At 62.7% G+C, this 18,581-nt stretch overlaps 3 protein-coding genes across 3 annotated transcripts; 2 read left to right on the forward strand and 1 right to left on the reverse strand.

Moving 5' to 3' along the window:
- Nucleotides 1-254: 254 nt before the first annotated feature.
- On the reverse strand, nucleotides 255-6,090 carry CHLRE_07g325400v5 (uncharacterized protein). Its single transcript, XM_001701022.2, has 8 exons — nucleotides 5,721-6,090; nucleotides 5,230-5,341; nucleotides 3,855-4,009; nucleotides 3,511-3,607; nucleotides 2,165-2,300; nucleotides 1,647-1,839; nucleotides 1,238-1,330; nucleotides 255-959 (listed from the first exon to the last, which is right to left on the reverse strand). The coding sequence occupies exons 1-8, from the start codon at nucleotides 6,065-6,067 to the stop codon at nucleotides 890-892; spliced, it is 1,203 nt and encodes a 400-aa protein (XP_001701074.1). The 5' UTR covers nucleotides 6,068-6,090; the 3' UTR covers nucleotides 255-889.
- Nucleotides 6,091-6,190: 100 nt separating this feature from the next.
- Nucleotides 6,191-10,682, forward strand: CHLRE_07g325450v5 (uncharacterized protein). Its single transcript, XM_001700842.2, has 10 exons — nucleotides 6,191-6,372; nucleotides 6,887-6,975; nucleotides 7,053-7,958; nucleotides 8,068-8,173; nucleotides 8,333-8,362; nucleotides 8,474-8,595; nucleotides 8,767-8,821; nucleotides 8,970-9,138; nucleotides 9,305-9,409; nucleotides 9,525-10,682. The coding sequence occupies exons 1-10, from the start codon at nucleotides 6,313-6,315 to the stop codon at nucleotides 9,776-9,778; spliced, it is 1,896 nt and encodes a 631-aa protein (XP_001700894.2). The 5' UTR covers nucleotides 6,191-6,312; the 3' UTR covers nucleotides 9,779-10,682.
- An 806-nt stretch (nucleotides 10,683-11,488) lies between these two features.
- Nucleotides 11,489-18,559, forward strand: CHLRE_07g325500v5 (uncharacterized protein). The gene is made up of 12 exons (XM_001700843.2): nucleotides 11,489-11,797; nucleotides 11,877-11,912; nucleotides 11,996-12,101; nucleotides 12,285-12,445; nucleotides 12,552-12,686; nucleotides 12,918-13,079; nucleotides 13,217-13,515; nucleotides 13,771-13,928; nucleotides 14,140-14,399; nucleotides 14,592-16,106; nucleotides 16,274-16,986; nucleotides 17,141-18,559. The coding sequence occupies exons 1-12, from the start codon at nucleotides 11,732-11,734 to the stop codon at nucleotides 17,727-17,729; spliced, it is 4,200 nt and encodes a 1,399-aa protein (XP_001700895.1). The 5' UTR covers nucleotides 11,489-11,731; the 3' UTR covers nucleotides 17,730-18,559.
- The last annotated feature ends 22 nt before the right edge of the window (nucleotides 18,560-18,581 follow it).

Genomic DNA, 18,581 nt, shown 5'->3' on the forward strand with positions numbered 1-18,581 from the left:
GCTCTCCTCTTGCCCGTCCACCCACACTCCCCCAGGGGGTTAGCCCCCGGCCATGGCAAATGTTTCCTGGAGCTCCATGGCGGCTTAAACCAGGAGGGTGCGATGCTGATTGTGGCCACGAAGGACCTGCCTTTGGACTACTGTGAAGTCCGCAGGGCGGCATGACCGCGCTATTCAGCAAGATGCACACGTGACCCGTACGGTAACCATTCGAAGGCGAGGCCGGCGAGGCAAGCCTTACGCCCTTAAGCTTTGAGGCTCGAGGCTTACACCCGGAGGCGGCCTCCCTTGGCCAACACGGCATTTTGCGCATCTAATTGTCTTCCTCCTGTGCTGCCTGCTAGCTCCGGCAACCTCTTTTGGCATCGTGCGCATTCGTTTCCTTTGAGCATCATCGATAACGGTGTAGGCGAGGCACATCAGGCACCACCACTTGCAGCCATGGTGCCACCTATTTACATGCAATAGGCATTAACACATACTAATACGTAGCAGCCGCGGTTTGCGCCAGTATGCTATGTTTTGCCGACGCACGCAGCACCAGCCACGGACAGGGGTGTTCCTGGCGGCCTGGCGGCAAGGAAAAACCCCTGTTAGCCCACAACGTGCAAGTAAACTGCACACACGACGGTGTGCCTCCGTTTCCCTTCCTACTCCCAAGCCGCCACATACATCACGCCTGCCAGACACACCACTACAAGCCCCCGATCCCGAACCCCGTTTCCTCTACTTCCCACCTCCAGCTCACAGACAGCCCCCTCAGCCATCCCTACCTACGGTCAAGCCGATCGCATACCCGCACGCGCACCCCGGCAATCAGCACCCACGCCCGCCCGGGCGCACAGCGCACACGTCGTCCCAGACACAACAGCGCACACACAGGTGCTGTTTACAGGTGCTTCATCAGCTCAGCGCCCATCTCGCTGCACTTGACCAGGCGCGTGTTGGGGGTGCCGGCCCTGTGGTGAGACGTGGCAAGCCGCGAAAGACGAGGGCGGGTCAGCGAGGGCGGGTCCGCGTCATGACGATACTAGGAAGGGTGAGGCCTAGCCCCACCACCACGTACACACAAGCCCGCCAGCCCCCCCCGCCTCCCTTTTCGGCTCTCTGCTGCTCCGTGCCCACCAAACGGTGCTTGCCCAGTAAACCCCTAATCCCATCCCTAGTCTCCCCGTTCCTTTGCCCTCCTTCGCCCTCCCTCCGCCTCCTTCTCCCTCCTCCTCCCTCCGCCGCTCACTTGTAGATGTCGGCGGTGCGCAGGCCGGCGTCCAGCACGGCGTTGACGGCGGCCTCCAGGCGGTCAGCCACCTTGGGAATGGCCAGGTCGTACCTGGGGCGTGTCAGGGCGTGTCGGGGGCCGTGTCAGGGCGTGTCAGGGACTTTGGGGGAGTTGGGCAGGAGCTGTGCGGTATGTGCCGTGCTTCTGAACTGCCAATCGTGTTCCGTTCGAGTCCGCCAGCACCGCACCCGCTCGCTTTGTGCAGTCCTGACCTCATTTACAAAACCACAAGCAGCCACGCCTGCCCCTTCTTCCCCACCGAAGTCAACCACCGCCCACACCACCCGCACCACCCCCACCACCACCACCACCGGTGCCACCACCCGCCCACGCGCCCCCCACGCGCCCGCACCACCCGCCTCCGCACCTGCACATCATGGCCGCGGACAGCACCATGGCCAGCGGGTTGGCCAGGTCCTTGCCGGCGATGTCGGGCGCGGAGCCGTGCACCGGCTCGTAGATGCCGGGGCCGGAGCCGGAGATGGAGGCGGAGGGCAGCAGCCCCAGAGAGCCCGCCAGCATGGACGCCTCGTCAGACAGGATGTCACCGAAGATGTTGCCTGTGAGGCGCAGGGAGGCGAGGCAGACGGTAAGAGATGAAGGAGACTATGGCCCGCCAATGCAGCAGGTGGGAAGTTCGGTGAAGGATTATCAGACCGTCACCAGTGCGGCCTGCCGTGCCGGTGCCCCGATTGCCAGTGTACTGCAGCCCCTGCCCCTGCCCCTACGCACGCCCACGCCCCGCACAGCTATCCGCACGCGCAGCCATTATGCAAACCCCACGCCAGCGCCTCCACTTCACCCTGCTTCACCTCCAGCGTCCCCCAGTATCCCCCTGTATTCCCCCCACTCCAGCCGCCGCCGCCGCCGCTGTCGCTTTCTCACCGGTGACGATGACGTCGAAGTACTTGGGGTTGCGCAGCAGCTGCATGGCGGCGTTGTCGATGTACATGTGGCTCAGCTCCACGTCCGGGTACTCGGCGCCCACGCGGATCACCACCTCCTTCCACAGCTGGCTGACCTGCGCGCCAGGAAAGCACAAAAGGGGGAGCACAAAGGGTCCATGCAGTGCAGGGGGAGCACAAAGGGTCCATGCAGTGCAGGGGGAGCACAAAGGGTCCATGCAGTGCGCGGACGCTGCATGTGTCCGTGCGCGCGGCGCACGCGTGGCGAGTGCATTGCAGGCAGGCCCAAATGAACACGGTGGGCCCCACCGTGAAGGGAGCCAGACAGGGTTGCGGGGAAACAGGGGTTCCTTATGTCCGAGGTTGAGGGGCCATGGCGCCTCAACCCCAACAGTACAGATGCACACGCTGGAGTACGCCCATTCGCTGTCTCCACTGTCGCCTGCCAGCATTCCACTGCCGCCTGCCCACACTCCACTGCCGCCTGCCCACACTCCACTGCCGCCTGCCCACATTCCATTGCCGCCTGCCCAGCAATCCGCCGCTGATGCCTCGCGCCAGCCCGCCCCCCTTGCCGCCGCCTCCACCCGCGACTGCTGCTGCGCGCCGTTCAAGATCCCTTTGCTCCATAGCCGCTGCTGCCCCTTTCCGCCGTCTGCTTCTGCTAACTGCTACTGCCAATGTTGCCTCTCCCCCACTTCTGCCGCCGCGCTACTGGCCGTACTGCTGCCCGCCAGTTCATGCAGCCGCCAGCTCGCTGCTACCCTCTCCTTCCTTACGTCGCCGCCTCCTACAGAGGGCTCCAGCGGCACTGGCGCATTGCCAGACAGGCGCCCGAGCTGCGCTGCTCCGCCGCCGCCGTCAGCCGCCGGGTTCGCAGCAGGTGCTGCCACCTGGAATCACCCGCCGCTGCACCTGCTACGGCACTTCACGCTTGCTCCTGAAGCTACCGCAAAGCTCCAGCCGCAGCCTGGCTACTTCCACGGCCAGCTCAAGAGCTGCTGCTGCTGCTGCTACCGCTGCTGGAGGCGGGCCGCCCTGATTCCAGCCACGTGCCTCCTGGCCTGCCTGGCCTAAGCCCCATCTCCTGCTGACAGTCCTCCTGACGTGCCTGCGTCTGCACCTGGAGTTTCCGCCGCCTGCCGCCGCTGCCGACCCAAAACCTTGCCGCCCGAGCGTCAGCATGCAGACGCCAAGCCCCTCTCCCCGCAGGAGCCCCGCGCCTCACCACTCTTCCCCGCACAGGCGGCCGGCCGTTTCCATGTCAGCACTTATGTGCGCCCTACCCGCACCCTCCCCAGCCATTGACACATGGCCCGTCCCCACCTCCAGCACGTTGCTCTTCTCCACGCTGCAGAGGCGCTTGCCACGCTTGCGAGCGGCCTCGAACGCAACGCGCGCAATGCGCTCCACCTCAGGCTCGCTGCGGAGCGGCGGGGTGGTGGCAGGAATCAGTGTGAACATGTCGCTGACGTCTGTCGGCCCTTGTTGTTCGCTCGGCGCAAACAGGACAGGACACGCGGAACCACCCACCTGCGCCTTCCTCCAGGCCACACATGCATCCCGCCTGCATGTCGCGTCCTACTCAACTCAGCACCCAACTCACCTGAGCCCCCGAGCCAAGCGTCCTCCAAGCCACCCCTCGCACACACCCCCATCAGCCCCCTCACCTATACACGTCTGTGTTGTAGCCGATGCGCTCGCCCTTCTCGTTGGTTCCGAAGCCGCGGGGCTGGCCGAAGTAGATGCCGCCCACCAGCTCGCGCACAATCAGGATGTCCACGCCCTCAACCAGCTCGCGCTTCAGGGGCGACGAGTCAGCCAGCTGCGGTTTGGAAGGAAAGGAAAGGAACGGGCGGGGAGAAGTGGAGCCGTGGAGGTGGAGGCGAGTGGTAAGGTCGTGTGCGCGATTGCGGCAACGGGAGGAGTGGACTGTAATCTCCAACGAGGGCTGAGACCTGACAAAGCCCTCGGTGGTGTCGCCGGCGTCCCAATGGAGAGGCCCTGACGGCGCCATTCAGCTGGTAGCGTCAGCCCCTGTCACGGGTGCTGGCCTTGCGCCATTGCTGATGCTCCTGCTGTCCCTGCCATAAGGACCCCTGCGGAGCTTCCGCTCCCGCTCCACGCCCCCGCTGGGCTTCACGCCTGAACATCCCGTCCTGCTCTTAGCGCCAGTCGTGCAGCGGCTTCCCTTCCTGCTCCCTGTAGTGCGGGTTCGCTGCTCGGCTGCTACTCCGCGCGTGTGAGCCGCGCCGCTGCGCCACTGCGCCGCTGCGCCGGCTGAGCCGCGGTCGGCATACCGTAATGCCGCTGCCTCTCGGCGTCCGCCTGCAGTCCCCACCCCCGCCGGGCTGACCGCTGTTCCCAGCGTGCACGCTGCAACGCTCTCGACCTGCCGGCAGCAGCGTACTGCGGCGGCGGGGCTTCGTCGGCTGGCGCCACTGCCGCTGCAGCTGGCTAGTTGCGCATCGGCCAGCCGCTCCTGCTGGCGGTGCTTGCACAAGGCTGCACGGGCGGGCCGCACCGTGTGTGCAGTCCGAAATGCAGTGCCTCCTGCGCATTCCTATGAGCCTCTGCAGCCACCGCGCTGCGCTGTTGCTCCATGCTGCCGCCTGCCCCCGCCATTGCCCCATGCCCCTGCCGCTGCTCCATGCCGCCACCTGCCCCCGCGCTCAAGCGCACATGCAACTGATCCTGGGCGCCGCGGAGGCCGCTGCTGACGCCTGCAGTACCGCTGCCGCTGTTAGGCCAGCAGACGCGCAGTCTGCCTCTCGCTCGCCAAGGCCCCACTCCCGGCGCGTGCTACCAAATTCGCCAGCTGCTGGCTAGCAGTCGCAGTCCGCCCCAGCGCCCTATCCCAACCCTAGCTTTGCGGTAACATGCTAAACTCAACCCTGCGTTTCAAGTTGGGTCCTAGGATATCCTGACCCAAGCCCACACCCGCGGCTCCGACGGTTGAGGCACGCGCATCACCCACTACGAATACTCCTCACCCCCACCACGCCACGCGCACAACCGCACACCCAGCCCGCGGTGCCTCCGCACCTGGCGCGGCACAATGGCGGGGCGCAGGTTGGCGAAGGCGTTCAGGCCGGCGCGGATGGCCAGCAGGCCGCGCTCGGGGCGCTGGGCGCTGGGCAGGGTGTCCCACTTGTAACTGTAGGGGCAAAAGGAAGGGTAGCAGAAGGGGGCGTCATGCAAGAATGGCCCCACCAGGTGGCGGGCTGCATGAGGGTTTGAAAGTTGCACGCGGCTGCTCATATAAGCGGCAGGAGAAGCTAGACCTGGCATGATTCACAGATGTGCCGTGTAAGTTCATGCGGCGGTCAGAAGCGGTGCGCAACTGCTGCCTGGTGGGTGGAAAACCTGGAAGTACACGCGTTCGCCCCTCCGACCCCCCCGCCCTTACCCCACCTCGGCCTGGCCCGTTAGCCCAACCCCTCCCCACAAAATAGAGTCACCGAGGCCTTTGGTCTTGCTGCGCGCAGGAATTGCGTTGCTGTAGGAGTTAGCGTCCGGCATGTCGCGCGACTCACCCGCCGATGGCAGCCAGCAGCACCGCATTGCTCTGCTTGGCGACCTCCAGAGTCTCATCGGGCAGGGGCTTGCCAGTGGCATCAATAGCAGCACCACCAATCAGGCACTGCTTGTACTCAAAAGTCTCGCCCTCCTTGCCGCCGGCCACGGACAGGGCCTGAGTCGCGACCTCCATGATCTCCGGGCCAATTCCATCGCCAGGCAGCACGCAAATCTTGTGCACCTTGCACACAGTGTTCAGGCGGGCCGAGCGCGACACACGGCTGGCCATCGCCGGGCGCACCGCGGCCATGCGCCGACCCGCAACCTGGGTCGCGCGGCTGATCTGCTTGCTGACAAGAGCCATTGCAAATACTGGAGATTCAAAGGGATCTACAATGGCCGGACACTGTAGAAGAAATGCAAAACGAGTTGCATGGGGCAGCGCATGGAAACAGTTTCTCTTCCCAGCGCTCTTGGCGCTCTATCGGATGAAGGCATATGAAGTCATACGACCTGTAACCGGACTGATGCATTGAATCGTGAAAGCGCGGAGGCAATTGTGATTTTGACTCGCTCTACAAACAAGTTTTTGCACTCGATTGGTAGGCCATGGCGCACCTAGTAGGCGCGTCATTGTCCATTCCTGGCAGTGCATGGAACCCGGAACAGGTGCGCGTGCTGACGCGTTCATGAGTTGAAATTCCACTGGTCAACAATTCACCATACCACCATTTCACGGCCGAGTACCCGCTCACAATCGTCAGGGGCACCTGATCATTTATTGACTTACACTTGAGCGGCTGAAGAGCGAGCGGCTGAAGAGCGAGGGCTTGCATGCTGCCATAGAGCTCTACCCATATAGCTCTTGGATGGACCATCGAAAAATACTGGATAGTTCATTTTTGATGCGTGAAACGGGGAGGAAGGCGCAGCCAATCGCCACACGGATAAGTGCCCACGACGTTTGCCCGCACACGCGCGCCCGCACGCCTCCCAGCACCTGTTTGGGGTGCACATCCGCAAACCACCAGCACAGACTCTACACCAAACTCTTGTTTAGTCTAGGAAATGGGAGGTCGCGTTCCCCGTTTCTGCCGCCTCAAAGCGTGCTGCACCCCATGGGCGTCCTTGCAAGCCCCCAGCTGCCTTCCCACATGTGCAACAACTGCGCCTCCCTGTGCAGGAAGAGAGCACGGATGCTCAGGTCGTGTACCATGTCCGCGCGACACGCGGATATCCGCAGGGTCGCGTGCGCATCCTCTGCGAAGACGGGTGAGTCGCACATGCCAGTCTACCGCCGACAGTACCGGTGCTGCTGCATAACACACCACGTCTTACTCTCCGTGCAGCACCGACGTTTGGTGGGACGTTGCAAAGTTGCCCCAAGACTGGGTGAAGTCAATGCCGAACCAGGCGCCGACTACGCCTACGGCCCAGACCCCCAGCCGCACACCGCGTCGTTCCGCTGCGGCCGCACCAGCGCCAGGCACCACGGCCACTCCTGGCACCACCGGCCGGCTCCGGGCCTCCAGCCGCAGTCGCCGCGCCTCCCGTGCAGCAGCTGATGGCTATGATAGCTCTGGTGGCCTGCTCAGCGAAGGCGAGGGAGCGGCCGCCGCGGCCGTGCCGGCCACCGGGTCTCGCTCCGCACGCTCGCGGTCGCGCTCCACCGCCAAGGCGACCACACCGCTGGCCGCCCCGACCATGAGCCCGGCCGCGCCGGTCGTGTCACTGGGCAACGGCGGCGCTGCGGGCGTGGAGCCCATTGACATCGGCGTCTTGTCCGGCGACGAGCCGCCTGCCACGGGCGTGCGGCAGCGCGGCCGCCAGCGCAAGTCGCTGCGCTTCGCGCCGGGCACCCACAGCCCCGGCGGTGCCGCCACAGCAGCAGTGTCAGCTACCCCGCGCGGCGCGACCGCCTTTGGCGCCGCGCACGACAGCGCCACCGCGCCCAGCTCACCGCTCATGTCCCCGCGTGCGGCCGCAGCCTACGGCGACATCAGCGCCGGGCTCGAAGCGTATGAGGTGGAGGATGCGGCAGCCAAGGGCTTCAGCTCGGAGCCGCCGCCGCTGCACTGGACGCGGCGCGTGCGTAACACGGTGCTAATCGCGCTGGTGACGCTGCCGGCGCTGTACTTCTTCCGGGTGCTGCAGGGCGGCCCCGGCGGCTGTAGCGTGGCGCAGTGGAAGACGCCGCTTGCGAGCGTGTGGGCCAACGGAGGCGGCATTGCTTCGCTCTTTAGCATGGATCTGTGGTGGGTACTGTGGGGAAGACGCGGTTCGATGCACGGGGTGGGGCGGTCTGGGGCAGCACCCGTTGTCATGTCATGGCTGCCTGACGCCTCTCTGTGTGCTGTCATGTAGGTGCGCGCTGGGTTACCAGCAGCCGCTGCTGGCGGTCAACCTGATGTTCTTTCTCAACATTGACGTCCTGTTCTGGGCCATCAGCCTGTTGCAGGGCAGCACCTGGGTAAGTTGAGCAGGGGAAATGGAAGGGTATAGTTGCGTCGGGCACACGGGTGGAGACAATCACGGCATGGAAGGACCGCGTAGGCAAGCACATGTTGTGTTAGCGGTTATGCACGTCATTAGTAATGACGCTCGTCCCTTCAATACCCTGCTCCTGCAGCTCATCGATCCCTTCTGGCAGATCGCGCCGGTGAGTGATGAGCTGACTGGTTTGAAGAGCTACCTGTTGCGACCGTGTTCTCGTCCCATCCCATGACTTCCATGACATGCCTGGCTAACGTACTGCACCTCGCCGTCGCAGATGATGATTGGCTTGTTCTACCAGTTCCACCCGCTGGCCGTCGCCCACCCGCTGCGTAGCCGCCTGGCCATGGGCCTGCTCTGGATCTGGGCGGTGCGCATGACGCACTCGTACTTCCGCAGGTGCGGCTGGGCTGATTGTGTCAGCGCCCTGCCAGCCCATCTTCCCGTTCCCATCTTGTGACTACCGTATCGGGGCAGACAAAGCAGCATGCATGACGTGGCACAAACAAACGCGCCAGGGTTGACAAGTTGTCTGACTTGGTATCTCTGTGCTGCCCCTCAATTACATAGGGAGGAGTGGCAGGTGGGCGCACGTGAGGACTGGCGCTATGCCCGCATGGCGCAGGTAAGATTGAGCAGGAAGTGGGCGCACGCATTAGGATCGCCCCTCGCGCCAGGAGCGCAGCACACAATAACATTAAGCAACTGCTGGGCGTCAACCCTTAATTCTAGATGAAAATGTGGACTGAACCACCACCTTACTTGCATTGCAGCGGTACGGCCGCCGCAGCGCTATGTGGGCGCTGGTGTCGTTCTTCGCGGTCGGGGTCACACAGCAGCTGATGCTGGTGGGCATCACGCTGCCGCTCCTGGCGGTTCACAGCTCTCCGGCGCCGTGGAACCCGGTGTGGGACACGCTCATCTTCCTGGTCGCCGCGGCGGGTGAGGAAGCGCATGGGGGCTGATGCGGAGCGATGGACGCATGTGTGGCGTGCACATGGGAAACTCGCGACAGGAGCTGTTTGTGCCGCAATGGGTGTAGATTTCAGGCCTGGAGTGTCCGCAGTGTACCTGTATCCTAGCTGTATTGCCCTCACTTGCGCTGTAGCTATCATGACCTCGCTCACGGCGGACAACCAGCTTCGTGTGTTCATGCTGGAGAACCAGAAGCGCCGCAGCGCCGGCCTCGACCCCATCCTGCTGTTGGACACTGGTGAGAGCAATTCGGGTGACCTAGACTTGTAGCCGGTTCCCGCATCGCGCTGGTAAGCGGTCTGACTTAGTTGTAACCCTTGCTTTGCTATCGTTCCCCTCCCTTTCTGCACCAGGCTTGTGGCGTTACAGTCGCCACCCCAACTTCTTTGGCGAGCAGCTGTGGTGGTGGGCACTGGCCAGCTGGGCGGTGCTGCTGGGCCAGCCGTGGATGGTGGTGGGTGCAGCCTTCAACACGCTGTGCTTTTTCCCCATCACCTGGATGACAGAGGCCCGCATGCTGGAGCGCTCCGAGCGCCGGCCCTTCTACCAGCATTACATGAGCACGACCAGCATGTGGGTGCCCTGGCCGCCTAAGGCGCATGCTTAAGGCCTAACAGTCCCTTGTGGGCTGATATCGCAATGAGGGAAGGGCAAGCGGGCGGACTGCTTTGACTACGAAACCTCAGCCACTTGGGTTAGGATGTACTTGTCTGCAGCTTTCTAGTACGCGTTCACTGGTTGGCTAGTGCTGATCCCTGGCGGGTAAGTAGGAGCCGAACGGTGCGGCTGCAGCAAAGGGCGCTGGGGTGCAATTACAGGTTTGGGCACGGCAAGACCTTGTGTGCCAGCCTGGCGCCCGATGAGCCGGGTTGAATGTGGGTCGGACGATTTATATTCATTGTGTGGTTGCGCCCAAGAATGGAGCTGATGCTTGGTATTTCCCTGAGCCATGCTCCAGACAGCTCCAGACAACGGTCTATGTGCAAGCGTACGTGTATGTTTCGATGCCATACAGAGTGCAAGATACGGCATGTCATTATGTGCCATGCGTTGCCCAACCTGGTCTAATGCCGGGTGACCATGACTTCGAAAGGCCGCCATGGACCGCGTGGCAGGCAGTACCAGCAAGAGTGGGCTGTAAAGTGTACATGAGGTTTGTTTAGCCCTCTTGCACTGTTCCGGTTATTGCCTGTGCTGGTCGTAGATCAAACACATTGTTGCTTCGTATGGGAATGCGGCGATCGAGGATGGCTATCGAGCCTCAGTGGCCTTCGGTCGGTCGGCCGGACAGTGATAGTCCGCTGGCATGGGTGGGCTGTCTAGGGCTGTCACGTGTTACCGCATCCGTCATCAGTCGGCCATGTGGGTGGAGCCGGCAGCCCGCGTGCGCGAAGGGACATACGCCGTATAGTAAGGGGCAGGAAGAGCACACGGTGGAAGGACAGGCACAAGACAGGCGGACAAACAGCAACGGGGGCACCGGGGCAGTGGGGACTCGCGCTTATGAACCTGTATCAAGCTGCAGCTCTTGGGACTCCTTGGGACTCGCCTCGACTCGCTGCCCCCCAAAACGCAAACGCATGGCATTCCGGGGCCGCTGGGCGTAATATGCCTGCGTTTGGCAGCGTAGTTTTGGCCTGAGAGCTGGCCCTGTATGGGGATGTATGTATTGTTTCATCCTGGTCACCAACCGTGCATCAGCCCGTATCAGCCCTTTCGCAGTGACGCGGCAGGGGGCGGGGGGCTGGAACCGTGCTGGCACATGCAAGCCTTGCACCGAAAAGCACTGCGCGCCGCAAAGCAACCATATGATATGTTGGGACCCAGTCCGCAAGGTTAGATCTGCAGACCACGGTCAAACAGACGCTAGATCCAGCCCGCATGAACATTCAGGTGCCCCTACACGCGCGCCAGAGGCGCGCGTGCGCGTCTTCTGGGGCAACGTGCTGGCTTTTCGTGAATGGCACGGCCTTGTGGAAACATCTTCGCAACAACATGCAGATTTGGGTGGGGAGTTGTGTGCGGAGCCACGGCTTTTGGTGTTGGGGACAGGAGCTTGCCAGCGAGGCGCGGGGGGCGGTGCGTGTCGACCGAGACGGCCACGGCAGCCTGCGCAACACCCAAAATCGGTCAGTCGCGCGGCAGCGTACAATTCAGCCGGATTCAGCGGATCTTTACTTATGCGTATCACATGGCGCAGCCCCGCCTTGTTGGTGGGAGGTCAACATCTCTGCAAGCAACATGGAGGCCCCTCTCCGCGATCGGGGCACAGCGCTGAAAGCGCATAAGAACGGCCAATATATTGTAACTTTCGAATGCCGTCAGAGACCGCGTTGCAAGGAGTTTGCGGGATGTCGACGCGGCCAAAGACCGGCCAGAGAATCGCGAGCAAGCTTCGGGCTCCGTACAGTCCGCCCCATCGCGCTTGCCGGAAAGATCTAGCGGCCCTCTGCCACTGCAGTTGGCCTTACGGTGGGGTAGCGTTTCACGCTCCTTTCTTTATTCCTTGACCAGTCGTGTCCCACTAGTCTAGAGGGAACTAGGGAGGGGCAACAGAGAAATGCAGACTTCCTCGCTTCTTGGCCGGCGCACGGCCCACCCGGCTGCGGGCGCGACGCCCAAGCCGGTAGGTGTAATTAGAAGGATCAAAACCTAGCGGCCTGATCTGGGACTGACGGCCTCGCGCTTCAATCACTCTGATGCAGGTTGCGCCCTCGCCCCGCGTGGCTAGCACCCGCCAGGTAGGCACGGCAGAATGCTCAATGAACATGCAGCTACATATGTTTGGGATCATGGCTGATCTCTGTGCGACGGGTCCGCGCAGGTCGCGTGCAATGTGGCGACTGGACCCCGGCCGCCCATGACCACCTTCACCGGTGGCAACAAGGGCCCTGCTAAGCAGCAGGTGTCGCTGGATCTGCGCGACGAGGGTGAGCAGCGCGGACCGAGCAAGCGCTGGCGATGCAGTTGGATTTGTTGTTCTTGGGTCAGGCGCTCGCTCGATGGCCAGCGCGTGTATTTAATGGGATAAGGGTTGAGACAAAGCATCTCTTCGGGTAAAAATCTTAGTTTTCGACAGCACGTTGAGAGGCATGCAACTTGCTCTTTCGCAGGCGCTGGCATGTTCACCAGCACCAGCCCGGAGATGCGCCGTGTCGTCCCTGACGATGTGAAGGGTCGCGTTAAGGTGAAGGTTGTGTACGTGGTGCTGGAGGCCCAGTACCAGTCGGCCATCAGCGCTGCGGTGAAGAACATCAACGCCAAGAACTCCAAGGTGGGTAAGGAGTTGCATTATCAGTGTGGCATGGTGTTGCGGGCGTCTGGGGCGCTGCAACAGCGGCATCGTGCCGAACTGACCGTGCCGGGCTACCCGCGTGCAGGTGTGCTTCGAGGTGGTGGGCTACCTGCTGGAGGAGCTGCGTGACCAGAAGAACCTCGATATGCTCAAGGAGGATGTGGCCTCTGCCAACATCTTCATCGGCTCGCTCATCTTCATTGAGGAGCTTGCCGAGAAGGTGCGCTAGGGTTGGGGTCTGGAGGGTGTGGATTGCGCCCAAGTGCCCTGTTGCGCTTGGCGGTCGCTGTCATGATGTGAGGGTGACGTAGTGCACTCAATTGCCTGCTACGTCACCACCTTTGATGGGCTGGATCTGAGGCAGGTCAGCTCGGTTCCCTGCTGCATCCAGTGTCCCTGTCGCCCTGCACGTTTGACGCTGTTCCCCCTTCCGCACTGTCTCGCTTTGCAGATTGTGGAGGCGGTGAGCCCCCTGCGCGAGAAGCTGGACGCGTGCCTGATCTTCCCGTCCATGCCGGCGGTCATGAAGCTGAACAAGCTGGGCACGTTTTCGATGGCTCAGCTGGGCCAGTCGAAGTCGGTGTTCTCGGAGTTCATCAAGTCTGCTCGCAAGGTGTGGGCACGCGCTTTGGGAAGGGAGGCATACATTTTTGGTTGCGGTTAGGCTGGGCGCGGACTTGGCACTCACACGGTCATTGCACACTCATGTCTCACCTTCATTTACGGTCCCTTGTGCCGAACTACCTACAGAACAACGACAACTTCGAGGAGGGCTTGCTGAAGCTGGTGCGCACCCTGCCTAAGGTGCTGAAGTATCTGCCCTCGGACAAGGCGCAGGACGCCAAGAACTTCGTGAACAGCCTGCAGTACTGGCTGGGCGGTAACTCGGACAACCTGGAGAACCTGCTGCTGAACACCGTCAGCAACTACGTGCCCGCTCTGAAGGGCGTGGACTTCAGCGTGGCTGAGCCCACCGCCTACCCCGATGTGGGTATCTGGCACCCTCTGGCCTCGGGCATGTACGAGGACCTGAAGGAGTACCTGAACTGGTGAGCAGCATCAGGGCAGAGTGCATGAACGGATTGGTGGCAGTGGGGAATGGAATTAGACGGACACGTCTGGGCGGCAATATGTTGCGCTGCAGTTTTTGGGGTGTAGTGAACTAGAAAATAGGGAAGAGATAGGCCACATAACATCCGAAAGCTCATATTTTTGCAACCGGCGCACCTATCACAGCCCACCTGAAGGGTTTTGTAGTCAACGCGTGCAACTGACTAGATGTCCCCTTACCTGTCTGATTTCAGGTACGACACCCGCAAGGACATGGTCTTCGCCAAGGACGCCCCCGTCATTGGCCTGGTGCTGCAGCGCTCGCACCTGGTGACTGGCGATGAGGGCCACTACAGCGGCGTGGTCGCTGAGCTGGAGAGCCGCGGTGCTAAGGTCATCCCCGTCTTTGCCGGTGAGGCGGGGCGGCGCTGCCCTCGGTAGGGGTTGCAGATGGTGATGGGTAACCGAATGCATGGCCAATGGGGAGTGAAATCAGGAAAGGAGGGGTAACACAATGCAGGGCAGCACCTGAATCGTGAAGGCGGAGTTAGGCAGGGATCTGTCAGTTCGCCTGTCACGTGGATGGGCGCAGCTGACCTTTGTGGTGTTGTGGTGTGGCGCAGGTGGCCTGGACTTCTCCGCCCCCGTCAAGAAGTTCTTCTACGACCCCCTGGGCTCTGGCCGCACGTTCGTGGACACCGTTGTGTCGCTGACCGGCTTCGCGCTGGTGGGCGGCCCCGCGCGCCAGGACGCGCCGAAGGCCATTGAGGCGCTGAAGAACCTGAACGTGCCCTACCTGGTGTCGCTGCCGCTGGTGTTCCAGACCACTGAGGAGTGGCTGGACAGCGAGCTGGGCGTGCACCCCGTCCAGGTGGCTCTGCAGGTGAGCTCAGCTGGGACATGTAGGGGCTCGGGTCGCCGGAGCATCGATGTAGAATTACGGGAGGAGGGGAGAGGGGAGAGGATTGCACGAACCGAGATGAGGGCGGTGGTTCGGGATTTCGGGCAAAAGCTCGTGCGGCAAGCGTTCAGTGACTGAAGAGCAGTGTGCTTCAACTGCCCCTCTGTCCCTCAGGTTGCCCTGCCCGAGCTGGATGGTGCCATGGAGCCCATCGTGTTCGCTGGCCGTGACTCGAACACCGGCAAGTCGCACTCGCTGCCCGACCGCATCGCTTCGCTGTGCGCTCGCGCCGTGAACTGGGCCAACCTGCGCAAGAAGCGCAACGCCGAGAAGAAGCTGGCCGTCACCGTGTTCAGCTTCCCCCCTGACAAGGGCAACGTCGGCACTGCCGCCTACCTGAACGTGTTCGGCTCCATCTACCGCGTGCTGAAGAACCTGCAGCGCGAGGGCTACGACGTGGGCGCCCTGCCGCCCTCGGAGGAGGATCTGATCCAGTCGGTGCTGACCCAGAAGGAGGCCAAGTTCAACTCGACCGACCTGCACATCGCCTACAAGATGAAGGTGGACGAGTACCAGAAGCTGTGCCCTTACGCCGAGGCGCTGGAGGAGAACTGGGGCAAGCCCCCCGGCACCCTGAACACCAACGGCCAGGAGCTGCTGGTGTACGGCCGCCAGTACGGCAACGTCTTCATCGGCGTGCAGCCCACCTTCGGCTACGAGGGCGACCCGATGCGCCTGCTGTTCTCGAAGTCGGCCAGCCCCCACCACGGCTTCGCCGCCTACTACACCTTCCTGGAGAAGATCTTCAAGGCCGACGCCGTGCTGCACTTCGGCACCCACGGCTCGCTGGAGTTCATGCCCGGCAAGCAGGTCGGCATGTCGGGTGTGTGCTACCCCGACTCGCTGATCGGCACCATCCCCAACCTCTACTACTACGCCGCCAACAACCCGTCTGAGGCCACCATCGCCAAGCGCCGCTCGTACGCCAACACCATTTCGTACCTGACGCCGCCTGCCGAGAACGCCGGCCTGTACAAGGGCCTGAAGGAGCTGAAGGAGCTGATCAGCTCGTACCAGGGCATGCGTGAGTCTGGCCGCGCCGAGCAGATCTGCGCCACCATCATTGAGACCGCCAAGCTGTGCAACCTGGACCGCGACGTGACCCTGCCCGACGCTGACGCCAAGGACCTGACCATGGACATGCGCGACAGCGTTGTGGGCCAGGTGTACCGCAAGCTGATGGAGATTGAGTCCCGCCTGCTGCCCTGCGGCCTGCACGTGGTGGGCTGCCCGCCCACCGCCGAGGAGGCCGTGGCCACCCTGGTCAACATCGCTGAGCTGGACCGCCCGGACAACAACCCCCCCATCAAGGGCATGCCCGGCATCCTGGCCCGCGCCATTGGTCGCGACATCGAGTCGATTTACAGCGGCAACAACAAGGGCGTCCTGGCTGACGTTGACCAGCTGCAGCGCATCACCGAGGCCTCCCGCACCTGCGTGCGCGAGTTCGTGAAGGACCGCACCGGCCTGAACGGCCGCATCGGCACCAACTGGATCACCAACCTGCTCAAGTTCACCGGCTTCTACGTGGACCCCTGGGTGCGCGGCCTGCAGAACGGCGAGTTCGCCAGCGCCAACCGCGAGGAGCTGATCACCCTGTTCAACTACCTGGAGTTCTGCCTGACCCAGGTGCGACCGGTGCCGCTGCGTGGCCAACAGCTTGGTGCCACCTTCCTGCGGTGTTGATTTACACTGTGTGCGTGGATGTGTTGGTTTTTCGCAACTTTAGTCTGGGCTCCAGCTCTTTGCCTTCATTGATCACTCGTCTTACCTCCTGCGCCATCATTTGAATACAGGTGGTCAAGGACAACGAGCTGGGCGCCCTGGTAGAGGCGCTGAACGGCCAGTACGTCGAGCCCGGCCCCGGCGGTGACCCCATCCGCAACCCCAACGTGCTGCCCACCGGCAAGAACATCCACGCCCTGGACCCTCAGTCGATTCCCACTCAGGCCGCGCTGAAGAGCGCCCGCCTGGTGGTGGACCGCCTGCTGGACCGCGAGCGCGACAACAACGGCGGCAAGTACCCCGAGACCATCGCGCTGGTGCTGTGGGGCACTGACAACATCAAGACCTACGGCGAGTCGCTGGCCCAGGTCATGATGATGGTCGGTGTCAAGCCCGTGGCCGACGCCCTGGGCCGCGTGAACAAGCTGGAGGTGATCCCTCTGGAGGAGCTGGGCCGCCCCCGCGTGGACGTGGTTGTCAACTGCTCGGGTGTGTTCCGCGACCTGTTCGTGAACCAGATGCTGCTGCTGGACCGCGCCATCAAGCTGGCGGCCGAGCAGGACGAGCCCGATGAGATGAACTTCGTGCGCAAGCACGCCAAGCAGCAGGCGGCGGAGCTGGGCCTGCAGAGCCTGCGCGACGCGGCCACCCGTGTGTTCTCCAACAGCTCGGGCTCCTACTCGTCCAACGTCAACCTGGCGGTGGAGAACAGCAGCTGGAGCGACGAGTCGCAGCTGCAGGAGATGTACCTGAAGCGCAAGTCGTACGCCTTCAACTCGGACCGGTGAGCCTTAATGCAACACGTGTAGCCGTTCGCATGGGTGGCTGGGTCATGCTATGGTTGGATCGGCGTCCGCCTGCTTGCTACTGCCTGTTCGGTACCAGCGTTTACTGACCCCGCGTGTGCCATTCCCACCACCTACCCCCTCGCCTTGCAGCCCCGGCGCCGGTGGCGAGATGCAGCGCGACGTGTTCGAGACGGCCATGAAGACCGTGGACGTGACCTTCCAGAACCTGGACTCGTCCGAGATCTCGCTGACCGATGTGTCGCACTACTTCGACTCCGACCCCACCAAGCTGGTGGCGTCGCTGCGCAACGACGGCCGCACCCCCAACGCCTACATCGCCGACACCACCACCGCCAACGCGCAGGTCCGCACTCTGGGTGAGACCGTGCGCCTGGACGCCCGCACCAAGCTGCTCAACCCCAAGTGGTACGAGGGCATGCTTGCCTCGGGCTACGAGGGCGTGCGCGAGATCCAGAAGCGCATGACCAACACCATGGGCTGGTCGGCCACCTCGGGCATGGTGGACAACTGGGTGTACGACGAGGCCAACTCGACCTTCATCGAGGATGCGGCCATGGCCGAGCGCCTGATGAACACCAACCCCAACAGCTTCCGCAAGCTGGTGGCCACCTTCCTGGAGGCCAACGGCCGCGGCTACTGGGACGCCAAGCCCGAGCAGCTGGAGCGCCTGCGCCAGCTGTACATGGACGTGGAGGACAAGATTGAGGGCGTCGAATAAGCGGCCTCCCCTTCATGGTAGCACTAGTTGGCGGGTTGTGGTTGGACTAGGCGGCTAGGGTATATACCTAGTAGCGGCGGCTGCGGAGTGGAGGGCTGGCGCCCAGCGCGAGGGCGTGGCCTTTCCTCCTGGACCCGAGAGCGCTCCGCGAGGAGACGGCGAGTGAGATAGGCAGCAGCGAGCGGAGATCGATTTGTGAACAGTTTTGTGGCGGGATCCCATAGCGGATGCAGAGAAGACCTTAGAGCAGCTTCCTCGGTGGAGTGAACGAGCCAGAGCGGAGGGAAGGCGCATGAGGGAACTGCAGGGACTGGAACTGCGGGAGTGCAGGTCCGGTGCTAGGTCCGCTAAACAGTGCGGTCTACGCCTGTGTGTGAGGTGTGCGTGTGTGTGTGAGCTGTGCGGTTTTGTTGTGCAAAGTAGGAGTGAGCCGAGCCGCGCGTACTTTGTGGCGTGTTTGGCTGCTGGCGCTGAGAGCCAAGAGAGGGTAAACGGGTTTGGTATTTTATGGTGCGGGGTGAAAGCAGCCCTCGCAGGAATGGAGCGATTCTGCAGCATGATGCACGTGTGCCTGCGCGTGGATGGTGGCTGTTGATATGGCTCTGCCACTCCGGCAGCACCGCTACGATACCTAGCGGTGCCTGGAGTGGTCTCTCTGTTTGGTGCGTGATGTTTGGGTTTGCCGTTTTGATTCTTTGTTTCGTGCTGAATGGCTGAGGCGGCAAGACCCCTCGTGCCAGTGTACAGAGCCTCACGGCTCCCTCGGACCCCGCGTGGGGACGTCCATTCCCGGTGGCGGTGTCGCCTCGGCGGTGTAAAGCAAAAAATATTTTCGCTGCGCTGTACAGCTCA

Source organism: Chlamydomonas reinhardtii, chromosome 7 (assembly GCF_000002595.2).
Source record: "Chlamydomonas reinhardtii strain CC-503 cw92 mt+ chromosome 7, whole genome shotgun sequence".
Taxonomy (NCBI): Eukaryota; Viridiplantae; Chlorophyta; class Chlorophyceae; order Chlamydomonadales; family Chlamydomonadaceae; genus Chlamydomonas; species Chlamydomonas reinhardtii.